This window comes from Eutrema salsugineum, unplaced genomic scaffold (genome assembly GCF_000478725.1).
Source record: "Eutrema salsugineum unplaced genomic scaffold, Eutsalg1_0 scaffold_6, whole genome shotgun sequence".
NCBI classification, from domain to species: domain Eukaryota; kingdom Viridiplantae; phylum Streptophyta; class Magnoliopsida; order Brassicales; family Brassicaceae; genus Eutrema; species Eutrema salsugineum.
In genome coordinates this window covers 296,461-309,619 of record NW_006256547.1, presented here as the reverse complement: position 1 = coordinate 309,619, position 13,159 = coordinate 296,461, and the positions used below count along the sequence as shown (strand labels likewise).

Below are 13,159 nucleotides of genomic sequence, written 5' to 3'. Positions count from 1 at the left end.
TTGTAAACAATCTAACTATCTTAGTAATCAAAAACGAGTGAGAGGAAAAGTTAGTTCGTCAACGAGTGAGGAGAATCAAGTCAAAGGCACCATCGCCATCAACTTAACCGTAGGCCTACTTAACCACTAATTCTTTCCTACCACTCACTCCTTCTTTGTCGTTTGTCATTATTATTTTTTTAACTTTAAGCATTTTCTATTATCAAATAAATGAACACCGAATAGCAGATTAGAACCATAAGCAAGACTGTTCTCTCCAATTTTCAGTTGATTCGATACATGTGTTAAGAAGAAAACATCTTATGAAAGTTTTAAAAAAAATCTCAAGTTTCGCTCACTTTAAATTAGTTGTTAGCTATCAAGCTCTTTTGTTAATTCAAAAAACAAATTTTTAATCAGTATTTTGGATAGTTTTTATTACGATCTATAATGGACATGAAATATCAAACAGTCTAAAATATATTTAGGTTTTAAATCAATAGTTTGATATATTTTTGGTTTGGTTTAATCAGATGTTATACATGTGATATAGCAAATGATAATGTATTTATTTTAATTTTTGACAGAGTGGACTATTTATTTTTGTAAGAAAGTAATATTTGACTTCGATGAATGTTATTTAATTTTTATTTTTTGAACTTTGATGAGCAACCAATTATCTAAATTAATATTTAGCTGATTCTGATAATTTTTGAATATATTAATGTAAAATATGGAGTAGCGTGAGCCGATAACCCCAAGCTAGCTTAATTCTTTTTTTTTTTTTTTGAATATGAAGCTAGCTAGCTTAATTCTTCTGTTAGCATAACTTCGTTTATGCTAATATAAAAGTTCGTGCTATACAATTTGTAGTTGGTATTCGCAATATCAATTATTCGTGCTATATATTAAAGGTATGTGTGCAGCATCGCAGCCATATAATGAATGGCATGCTGAAAAGTGAAAAGGTTGATTTTTAAAATTTGGTTGGTTCCCACACGCAGGGAAGTCCTATGAAGGGCCTACCACAGTCTCCGACCACAGCTTTTTCCTTTTTTTTCTCCAAATTACTCTGCAGGGAAAACTAAAGCTAAATGAACTAAGGGAGGAAGAACCTAATTTCAAAAAATAAATAAATTAAAGTGTGTATTCAGTCAATAATTTGAAATGATATGTATAAATCTTATATTACAAATCAAAATATTTTAAAAAAGTTCAATAGTATTGAACCAGTGATTTGAAAATGTTATTTCCAAATTCATTGTTACTGTAAATGTTTTTAAAGTGGTTTTTAGTGATTTTAAAATGTTTTAGTAGATTTTTTTAAGCTAAAAATACGATGGTCCAAATTTTATAATTCAATGTGAAATTAAAAATAATTTTACAATAAATCATAACAACTTTTAATCCACCCAAAATCTTTTAAACTCATTAAAACTTAGGGTAAAACTTAAACCTTTTCAAATATTTGGTTAATTTTGTATATTATTCATAGGAAAAAGTAACAGCAGTGAAAGGAACTCTAAAAAGGCTTGGATGCCATTGATTCATAATGATGACAAGCAAAAAGTCAAGCAATCTTTATATTACAATCTCAACCATCACCATCACGGTTATTATTTTATAATGATTCTTATTAAAGAATTAACAACAACGTACCAAGAGATGACTTTATTTATTAAGTTCCAAGTAAACATGTACTTATTTATACTCTCAGTTCACTGTAGTACCAATGCCATACTTTATCACTATATATATAACAGACAAAAAGAATTAACCACTCTTTGTATTGTCTTTCTGCATGTGACTATGTGAGCACATGCATAATTATTATTTGACATTTTTTAAGAGTATCTAGGGTGATGCAAAAATATCTATATATATTTGTTACTTTCCAATTTATCAATATATATTTTGAAAAGTTATCGATTAGAATTTTTAGATTTTTTTGTTTATTAAGTTATCATAAATGGAGTTGCTTAATAAAAATTTAACAAGACAATACTATATTATAAGTTCACAACATAACACATATACTCTCTTTAACCAAAAAAATCACAACACATATGTGCACGAAAATGATTAGTCATGGGATATACTATGCCCAATGCCAGGGCTATGACCGGGTGTTGTAGGCCTGAAATCTTCTGCACTTTTACCTCCCGGTGGTGGTGGTGGTGGTGGTGATGACGGTGGATATGGTGGCGGAGAGAGCTGCACTGCCTTTTCATTAACCATCAGATCATTGTGTTCCGCCGTCATGATTGTCTTGCTATCACGACCAACGTTCATCTTATCATCAACTTTCATGTTTTTAAGGGTTCGTCCATGGACGCAATTACACCCTAGAAAAAACACCATCATAAAAAAAACACAAGCGTACAATGTTTTCTTTTGACCCATAGACGATTCCATTTCGGGTAAAAAATGGGAGCTAGAAAGAAAACAGAAAAAAGAAGAAAATAAAAACTAAATTTCGTTGTAATATATTGAGACTCCAAGAATATTTGAGAGTGGTGGTGTGAAGTAACACTTGCTTCTATGAGGGTATTTATATAGAGACTATACGTGTTTAATTATTGCAAATAAACAAATGAATTAAAGTCGATTTTTTATGTTTGTTAAAATTTAAGTCGGTTCTGTTTACTAGTATTCTTACGAAGTAGGTCGAATGCTATTATATTCTTTTAAAAATACAATGATTGGTGCACGAAAAACATGCAATCAGTGGAATCAAAAATTTTAATAATATTTGAACACAATTTATATTTTAGTATATATAAAGATTTCAAGAATAAGAAATAGACTACTGGCAAGTGTAAGCGGAAGACATAACCATATTGATCAAATGAATAATTTTTTTTAAAAAAAGTTATGTGTGGGAAACAAAAAAGAATCAAAGATCTCATATATAAAAAAAAAAACACAGACCAGAAGCTTTAGCTTTACAGCCTTAAAGTTCGTCCGACTCCGAAATCAAAACCCTAGCAACTGTCACTGAAGCCAATTCACTATTTATTGCTATTTTCCTTTCACTAAGGCCCATACCGTCCGCATATTGTTTTTTTTTTCACAAGTGTATGTGTAAACTTTAAAGTAGTGTACATACAGCAAATGCAGAATGAATGAAAATAACCAATGGAAACTCATCCAAATTTAAATAAATTAAAACAACTTGCGTTCTGTTCGGTTTAGTCAGGATTGGTTCTAACCAAAGAGTTGCTGAATCACAGCCTCAGCGTTTCCATTGTATTGTGATAGAAGTTGAATTGCGTCAGACCTCGGCAACGCCAGAAATTCCTGAAACCATCTCTTGTGACTATATTAATAAGCAAAAATCGAAAAATGCGAAAAATGATCCCAAAAGTCACAAGGATATTGAAGAAATCGTACCATTACTTTAAGAATTGCACTTTCTTCCCACAAAGCTTCTCTTGACGAAGTCTGAGTCATCATCATCAAGCTGCTGCTACCACCATCTTCGGAGGTCATGGTGCTCGAGGACGTCGTCGTCACTTGAGACGAAAAGTTTGCGTTGCTATCTTTGTTTGATCTTGATTTGATAGCACCGACCAAATCAGTGTTCATTTCTTTCAAAGAATCTATCTTGAGGAGTTTACTGAACCGGTCTTTGCACATCTGCAGCTTGAACCACTCGGTATGCGTGTGAACCGTCGCTTTTATTATTTTCATAAGCTGCGGTTCTTTTATCCCAAGCCTATTACCGACAGAAACCTTAAAAAAAAAACGGCAGAAACATGCACCATTTGTTTGTTGAGCTTTCATCAGACAAAACCAGAAGAGGACATCAAAACTAAACACATTTGTTACCTGCAGCGAATTTGCGAGATCATTCAAAGGCAAATCATTCCCATGTGTATTTCCGTCGGGTTGGAGTAAAACTAACAGTGTCTCCTTCAATGTCTTCAGTAAATACTGGTCACTGGCGGCTAAGGGACCTAAGTGAGAGCACGCGACCTTTAGGGCTCCATTGTGATCGCCAGCGCTCACCAGCTTTAGAAATTCAACCTGCACAAAAAAGTTTTATCTTCCGTTACCGATCAAAAAGAACGCATTTTCTCTTTGGGGAATATATAGGGAGCTTTAGAACCCTTACCTGCTTAAGGTGGAAATGTAAACCCGGATTCTGTGTGAAAAAATCTGGATCCATGGTGCTGATTTCGTTAGCAGCTTCTGCTGCCATTCCTCTGCTAACCAATTCCTTCACTGCCAAGGCTATCTCATACTTGTCATCTATAGGGTTTATGCCTGACTCAGACTTTGGAAATGAAAGATCAGGAAGACAATCCATTTCATCAGCTCTCCCTCGCCATCTTTTGCGTTTATTCCTCTCAAAATTCATATGCGATCTAATCCTAGCGAGAGCTCTTGTCGTTTCACAATGGTTTGACCAGCTAGTGCTGCAATCTTCACAACCGCTGGTACGTTCACTGCCATAACGTGTGTCAACGTCACCTCCTTGTTTGCTAGACATTTCAGTGTCATTTACGAGCGCACCATTAAGCATGCTGTTGCTGCTATAGTTCTCAACATCTGAATGTTGACTTGTGTTGAGATCTATCTCAGAAGAACAATCCCTTGATAACCTGTGACCCACCTCCGATTGGCTGCGTTTGGCAGCACCTGTGATCATTTGCATCTCTGATTGAAGATTAAAAACGATCAGGATTCCATAAAAGCCAAACAAGAAAAAGAGGTAGAATAATGAAAAAAAAAAAAAAGATCTTGAAACTGCCTAGGGGTTGATCACCAACCTGAATCCACAATACCCCTGTATATGCAATACTCCTTAACAAGTTCATCAAGAACCGAAACATCTAATTGCATCCTGCACAATTCATTCTGCAATAAGTACAAGCAAGAATTAGGCTGCAATGCAGATGGATAAAATGTATACAAATTAAACGCCAACCAGAGTCATCGCAAGAGATCCCATTTAACACAGCTTAGAGATGGTGAAGAGTGATGAGAATTGAGAATAAAGCAGAATTAGTATTTAGAAATGCTAAGCAATGCAGGACGGAGAATTTGAAACCTGGAATGCCTGGAAAAGGTCACCTTTGGCAAATTTCATGCTATCAACAGCACCTTGTCTAGTGAGTTCAACCGCATGAGCAAGGGCTTGTATGTCCACCTGAAATTTAATATTAAAAACTAGTATAATGCGTGTTCCAGATATAATCACAAGATGACCAAGAACAAGAAGCCACGTTACCTCATCAAACGGTGGTGCTTCATACATGCTTTCCGGAGGAGTGGCCGGTGGGTCACGTTCCTCCAGGAGCAATCTATGGGTGAGATCAGAAACTGCGGAGGAAATCCCTTGGTGAAAGCAAAATCCTTTATGTATGCTGGTAAATGTAGAAATAAGGGCTAAGCAGAGTAAACCAAAAAGAACAAAACCGATAATAACAGTGCTGAAAAGGAAAATAGCCTTACCTTATCAGATATCTAAGTGTCATTGAAAATACTGGATCATATGCTTGTAAAGAAGCTCTCAAGACAGATGACATCAGCCCAGCCATTTCATACCTTCTTTTCTCTGCCCACTGTAAAACAGAAAGCGCATTCGTTATAAACCAAAATAGAAATTCTGGATGCCATTTAGCAGCAGTTCAAAAGATAGGACGTTCTGTGTCCGCAAGAAAGATTAAAGAAAATCGTAAGAGAAAGAAAACTGCAGGAATGTGACATACCTCGTTTGCAACTGGAGAGGTTTGATCATTTTTATCATAAATAAGTGCAAGAAGGACATGCTTGAATTCCTCGTAAGCTTCCTTAAGAGGTATACATATGCAGAGGTCAGAACTTCATAGGCTGAGAACCAGCCAGTGACGTATTGATAACTCAGAAACGAGTGCAAAACCATCTCTTAAAAAGAGAGAAAACCCAGCAGGATAGATAAACAAGAAGGTTGATTTTATATTACCTATACGCTTTAATGGCAAAAAACGTGGAGCCAAAAAATTACACAAACAGAGCAAAGGATCTAACTAAACATGAAATAGTAGATAAGTGTACCATGTTACATAAAAAAAAAAAAAAAAAGAGAGACGTGATATTTGAATACCGGGTAGGCATCAAGAGCACAGGGAGCAACAGAGGTCCTTAGGCAATTAATTGCAGCAACACGGTCTTCATGTGTTCCTTTTCTCAACAGCTCAATAAATTTCTTCACAGAAACAAAGAGAACAATATGAGAAAAAACAAAACATTCCAATGGAGGTTGTGACTATCCCTAAAATCGATGCCCCAAATCAAAAAAAAATATTCCAGCAGCCCTAAGAAAGCATAAACAGATTTATCCTATCCTAATCGGCTGCAGTTTTGGCAGAAGAATATTCACCTGTTTCTGCAGACGAAATAGAATCCGATGATCATCCAATACAAAAGGAGCGTTAGAGCGAATGATATCCATGGCGGCCTCAATGTCACCGGATTCAATCGAGTTTCGGATCCGGCGGATGATCAATCTAGCGTGATAAGACGAAGAGGAAATAGAAGGAGAGGAAGGAGACGATAGTGGAGATTGAGATGAATTCGCGCAGGTGTCTTCTTCAACCACCAGGTTTTCAGAGCTAACGAAGTCGATGATCAGAGCATCAAGCGCTTCCCAATTCACCGGTGTAGAGTCCATCCTTGCTTTTTTTCCTATTCCCTCGGTTTTCTCTTCTACCTCAATCTTTCTCCTGTCGGCGAAGAAAATCGGCCGGCGATATCAGAATAACTGCGTGTGGGGATCGGTGATTGAATTTTTCGTTACCAGAAGAAGGATCGACAAGTGAAGAAGCAAATTCATCATCGTGAGGGTTACAATGTTAAAAACACACACAACCAAAAATTTATCAACCCACAAAGAAATGCCACGTGGCATCTAAAGAGATTGTCATTACGTAGATAACCGGCGGTGAAATTATACGGAGGGTCATTATTTTACTTGGGCTTAATAAAGCCCAACTTCTTATCAGTTGTTGAGATCGAATTTTGATTGTTATTGAATAATATTCATTCGAAAACTAAGCAATTGTCCATGGAATTTGAGAATACATGTCTAACTGTAGACATTCCGGCTTGCGTGACTCGTAAGTTTAGTGCGATTACTTTAGATTAGATGTATGTTATCACGAGCAAGTGTATAGCAAGTCAAATTGATAATGGCAACGTACTGTTTCGATAGAAGCGCAAGCGCCCATCGCGATTTTTTATCTTGAAAAATAGAATTTTTATTAACGGATCAAAATAAAGTCAAAATAGTTCTGGTATTGAAGTTTTGGTATTAAAATATTGACAGCTGTTGGATGTATCGGATTTGTCATCAGTTTACAATTTGAAGGTTCAACCAATACATGTTATATACATATACACGATTCGTATTCAGATAAGCTCGTATAAAAATAAAATAAAAAAAATTTAATGATCTGTTAGCACAGATAATATGATGTTGAAGAAGTAGTACTAGATGATTTACGAACACTTACAAAGCTTTGTATTTTTCTTTGTACTTTGGTATATTATTGAAATTCAGTCGTAAAAAAAAAACAAACTGAAATTTTCTGGTAATTTTGAAAAATAAAACATAAATTTGGTATTTTGAGGACATTATGTCCTACATAAATTTAAATGTTCTAATCTTGTAGGCATTGATATTCTGTAACCAATTATTTGTTAATAACATATATCTCGTATTGTCTACTCTGCCGGTAAAGTATAGATTTTTTTCACTTTAATTAATGTAACCCACCATAAATCAAAATTCTTTAGTAGGTCTATTTTATTACATGGTGGCTAAGAAAAACAATTTTAACCATCCGTCACCGCGCCATGCACTGTATTTAGTATTTACACGCTGCATAAATATTATACTTGACTTATTTCTGAGTCTCTGATGCATTAATCAGTAGATAATGTAGTCACCGAGAGAGAAGTTGGAGTTGAATGGTGATAACTAATAACAAATCGACAGACAAGAGATATCTATAAAGACAGAAGACATATGCGTTACTTCAATTTTAAAAACTGGAAATTAAATTTTCTGAACTACTCACACAGTCACACACTCTTGTTTTTTTCTTTTTCTTTTGTACAGCCAAACAAACTTCTTCCATCCAAAGACAGATCTATTCCTCACCCTTCGAAAAAGAATATCTCACAAGACCGATCGGTGAAACATGAATAGTTGATGAAATAAACCAACTCCGTCAACAACACATATATAAGAGCCTGATTCTTTTTTTTTTTTTTTTGTTAAATAACTTTTCAGATCTAAGATTAACATAAATCTAAGATATTAAAAATTTGGAAGCAACCATGTTCCTAGCTAAATAAAAACAAAGTGAAAGCTTTTTTTTTTAGCTCTACATACTCTTCTTCATGTCCCTGCAACTTGACCCTTCTCTTCCTCCCATTGCTTCCTGAAAATCAAAAATTTTGAAGGAAAAAAGTATTATACATTTATATTAACCAATTTTAAGAAAAATAGCTAAAACCAAAAATATTTTTTTATAAAATAGCAAATTACACAACTTTCATCAATACATAGCAGAAAAGATGGAAGTCTTGACGAAAAACCAGACGAGAGAGTAATAATACCTGAGATTGTTTGTTGTTGATCATATGAACAAATCGTTCTTCGTTATTCTTAGACCCAACATGAGCTCTCTTGAGGCCCAAAAGCCCTTTCCACCTGCCCTTAGAGGAAGAAGAAGAAGAAGACGAGAACATCGGTGGCTTGAGAGAGAAGATGTTGGTAGCATCACGAGGACTTTCTTCCTCTTCTTCATCAACGAGAAGCTCTTCTCTCAATGTTCTTTGAGCTTGATTAGTCTCCTTGAAAGGCAAAAGCTTTCCTTTAGAGAAAAGTTCATCAGCAGGCATCATTGTGTAGTTGGAGACAGAGAACTCGAAGTTATCAGAAGCTGAGGAAGAACCTTCTGGCTTGGAGAGAGGGCTTGATCTCGTCGTCTTTGTCGTCTCAGGCCTAATCTCAACGAAATCATTCGAGAAAGAAATTCTTGGACTCATGGGACTACCACAACCACCACCACCACCATTAGAGTTGTACATTTCTAAGCATGCCATTTCAGACAGAGCTCGTTTGTGTCGAATTATAAACTCACTCTAGAGATTATTCTGGGAAGAGAAATAAAGAGAGAGAGAAAGTGAGAGAGAATTAATTTTGGTAGGGACAGTCAATTGCACAGTTGCATTGAGAAGCCTTGTGCAGTATTATATAGTACCCAATACTCAATAGTTCTTATGCACAATGGATCAATGATGAAGCCATAATAACCTAAACAGTAAAATTAAATAAAATAAAAAAATTATCAAAAAGAAAAGGAGGAATTCTTAAATTTGAGCGCTAGGAAATAACAAAGGAATTTTAAGTGTTTAGTTGTTATTGTTAGGAGTACGGAAAATATTCATTGAATATATATATATATGTATATGTTGTTTGGTATGTATTTTACTGTTTGGATAAATATTAAAATTATATCATCAAACCAATCTGTACAGTACATGAAAAATAATTACTTGGGCTGGTGATGTATTATACACGTGTCAATTACCTGTTTGGCTATTCGAATTTTGACAAAATTAGGCCCAAGAATTTCTGCTGAGACACGCTCCGACACAGAATTAAAAACACATGGAACTGTTTCTTTTCATGTATAACTTTGATCCTATTATCAAATATTCAAATATATATAACTTTCCTTTTTACACTCACTTATATGAATAATAGTATATGTAGTTCACTAGCACAAATGAATAAATATATCCATTCTGTGTGAAAATATTTTTTTCAGTATTCTGTGTGTTTGGTCGATTATATGAATAATGGTATATCATGAGTATAGGAGAATAGAACATTAATGTTTAGAAAAGAAGACCACGGTTTAGAAGTTTCGAGGAGTCTCTCTGGTTTAACCACTTTCTTACTTTGGAAACGACAAATACACACGTACGCGTAGATAAGTGAAAAAATATAATTGTAGAGTTGTCGTCGAATTAACAAATCAGATAGAATGAAGTTTCTGTGGCTGATTTATTTTAGGTGATGTAGGATGATTCCGGGAGGCTTCCTTAAGATAACTCAATATAGTATTTACTCTAATTATATTATATTGTATTTTATTTTTCAAAAGGAAAGGAACCTATTTAATGAGGATTATGTGACAGGTTATTAACTACGAAAAATATTGGTCAACCTGCATTTACTTTCATTTTTTTCCCTACTGGTGTAAATGAAAAGATCCCTCCTTCTCCTTGTGTACTTTTCTTTTCTAGGGCTTGCAGCTTCAGCAAAATATCAATAGCATAAATAAAAATAGTCGTGGGTCCAAAATTCAAATTTGAATAATTGATCAAAAGTAAAAACTAATAAAAAATGGAAAGAGATGAGTGGGAAAAGATATAAAAGGAAAGTGTCATAGTAGCCAGATTTGGAGAGATGGCATCTCTTCCACGGAGGTGCCTTTGAAAGCTACGTCACTCTCTTTTATACAAATTTCTTAATTTTTTATTAAAAAAAATGATTAACGAGCCTCTGGAACAGCCAGAGTGTCTCACCTCTTAGATGTTGTCGTGCAATAATAAATTCGACCGAAGATTTGAAAAAAAACTTTCTTTTACATTGTTTATCTACGAGAAGTATTAAAATTTTCAACATTTTCAGCAAATCTTGAATCCTAAGAAGTTTTATTAAAAGAAACACATCATTAAAATAATATTTTCCGTTGAATATGAAACACTAATAATGTTTTAAAAAATATGAAACATAATCTCTCGCATTGACTGTGGTTTGACTCAATAGTGAAAAGAGGGCTATTAGCTGGCGATGCCGACCCTATCCCTGACCCCACGTGCTTCTTCTGTTACACTCAAATACTTATTAATAATTAACATATATATTATATTATATATATATATATATTTACATGTAAGTTTTTGACATTTTGTTGGGTAAAAGTTACATGTGAGTATGTATAGTTACATGTAAGTTAAGTACACGTAAAGAGAGATCAAACTGAGCAAATATTGTTCTCTCTTTCACGTTTCAATTTCGCTATTTGCTGACGTGAATGTAAGGTATTAATCATCGTACCTTGGTTTACTTAGTGCGAAATTACATATTAATCATTGCCTTTTCCACAGGCCTTCTATTATATATATATATATATATATATAGGTTAAAATATCACATGGACATGCACGAAGCTTCTTTTTTCTCCCCTTGTTTAGTTTCTTATCTGATGACATTATCAGGGGCGAATGTAAGGTACTAATTATAGAGGCACATGCACCCTTAAAAAAATATTAATGTTCAAAATTTAGTGTATAAAATCACAAAACTATGTTAGGTTAGATGGCTAAAGTCAGCATTCATCCCCTAATATCTCAAATTTGAATTTCTACTTTGAATTCTTTTAATTTTTTATTAGTTTTGCAACTAGTAAAAAAGGTATTGGCAACTAGTAAAGAAAGTCCTCTAAATCCACCCCTGAGCATTATACTATATTATTATTAACTTTGCGTTATGATGTAGCTTCTACCTCTGTTTTTCTTTGTTTTTACCCTAACAGCAACATATTGCTGTGAAAGCGTTATTTATCTATTTATTGCCTTGGACGGTCTAATGCATTGGGTTTAATTTTCCAAACCATCTGGTTAAAAGCTTCGGTTTGGGTCTGGATTATATTAAATATTGGAAGCCTGTATGGAATATGACAAATATCGAAATTAATACTGCTGAAAATCTTGTTTAACAACAAAAACATTGATAAGAAAAGATATATAAGAAAAAAAAAAAAATTTGGTATCGTGCAGTCAAAGGACATGGTTGTCAATCACATGGTCGAAGAGCGCTTTTCTCAGGTGATGAGTGGCAAGTGGGTTTATGCCACGTGTCTTTATTTGCTGAGGGCCTAACTGCTTTCGTCCGCATGACTGGTCAAAGATAAGTTCTCTGTTAATTGATTGACCATTTTCATGAACATAATATAAAAAAATTTCGTTGCGGGCAGGTATTTTTCATCCTTACGCCATGTCTGGTGAACCCCTCTTAAAGAATTCTTCAGATATTAATTTCTTTTTTTCTTTTTTTTTTTCTAATTCAAAAATTAAAAAAACATTTTTGCCCAATGATATTTTGTACTTGGACGAACCTGGAATCCTGAAGATCCGAGTCTTTGAACTTTTTTATATTTATTTTTAATCATATTTGCATATGTATTCGAGCCTAAAAATGGAAAACCCCCCAATAAACATGTTCTTAGATATGCGGTATGCCTATTAAATAATCAATATTAAAAGAACAAAATATACTGTAACCAGAGCAAAAGAATTAACTACCACAATTTAGTATATTAGGATATTTAATTGTCCTATAGAGATGAATGTATATTTCATCGAATAACCCATCGAGTGATTATCATTAATTTTTATAGATTTATTATCTATGCGATATTGAATCAAATAATACGATTCACTATCAAAAGCGTTTCTATATTAATGATCGAACATATTCTTGGTTTCACCAATTATATAAAAATATCATAAAGAAAAAAACACCAAAGTCTATAAAATTGATATCATTGGTATTCTTCAGTGTCATGCTGTCTTTCTATATCTACCAGCGAGCATAAACAAAATTCGGCCACAACGGAATTGTTGACATTCGAACGACCTAATGTAATTGAAACCGTCAAATAAGTGAGCAGATGACTGTATGTTATATCTGTTTGTCATAACATCTCTCATCGATCGCTGAAGTTCCGACTCCTAAGTTTCAATTGAGTACCTTGGTGACTCCCTTGGATGCCGAGGCCGAGCATATATATATTTTTCACAACTACTTAAGTTTCAAACGAAGTTAAGACTCTTATTAACTTTCAAATGACTCAATCACCGTCAGTCACCCCAAGGAATCTACCACCTCATATGTGTTATTTGCCTACTGGCCTTAACGCAAAAGCCTCACTTTCCCTATCACGGTATCACCTCATCAATCTTCAACGGGTCGTCGAGGAAACCTTCTCTTCCATTAGAAAAATTTATGTCTTTGCATGCATGTAAATATTTAGAATCATCGAAACATTATATTTTCCGTATTGCTGCAAACATGTTTTTAAATTACGAATAAATTCAATGTATATTTATA

General features: G+C 34.1%; 3 protein-coding genes across 5 annotated transcripts; all 3 read right to left on the bottom strand.

The window, feature by feature from the left end:
• Positions 1-2,061: 2,061 nt before the first annotated feature.
• LOC18013010 (precursor of CEP5) lies at positions 2,062-2,394 on the bottom strand. Its single transcript, XM_006393815.1, has one exon. The coding sequence runs from the start codon at positions 2,392-2,394 to the stop codon at positions 2,062-2,064; it is 333 nt and encodes a 110-aa protein (XP_006393877.1).
• Positions 2,395-2,993: 599 nt separating this feature from the next.
• Positions 2,994-6,833, bottom strand: LOC18013009. 3 transcript variants are annotated; one of them, XM_024151685.1, is made up of 11 exons: positions 6,347-6,833; positions 6,071-6,172; positions 5,697-5,777; positions 5,440-5,549; positions 5,216-5,351; positions 5,036-5,134; positions 4,755-4,842; positions 4,097-4,623; positions 3,811-4,008; positions 3,373-3,714; positions 2,994-3,279 (listed from the first exon to the last, which is right to left on the bottom strand). In XM_024151685.1, exons 1-11 carry the CDS (start codon positions 6,635-6,637, stop codon positions 3,187-3,189), a joined length of 2,067 nt encoding a protein of 688 aa, XP_024007453.1. In that variant the 5' UTR covers positions 6,638-6,833; the 3' UTR covers positions 2,994-3,186. The 3 variants fall into 3 exon arrangements, with proteins under 3 accessions (XP_024007453.1, XP_006393876.1, XP_024007454.1); XM_006393814.2 differs by having other exon boundaries at positions 4,097-4,641; positions 6,347-6,831; XM_024151686.1 differs by having other exon boundaries at positions 4,097-4,641; positions 5,697-5,773; positions 6,347-6,831.
• A 1,163-nt stretch (positions 6,834-7,996) lies between these two features.
• On the bottom strand, positions 7,997-9,192 carry LOC18012826. Its single transcript, XM_006393813.2, has 2 exons — positions 8,590-9,192; positions 7,997-8,411 (listed from the first exon to the last, which is right to left on the bottom strand). The coding sequence occupies exons 1-2, from the start codon at positions 9,076-9,078 to the stop codon at positions 8,355-8,357; spliced, it is 546 nt and encodes a 181-aa protein (XP_006393875.1). The 5' UTR covers positions 9,079-9,192; the 3' UTR covers positions 7,997-8,354.
• Between the last annotated feature and the right edge of the window lie 3,967 nt (positions 9,193-13,159).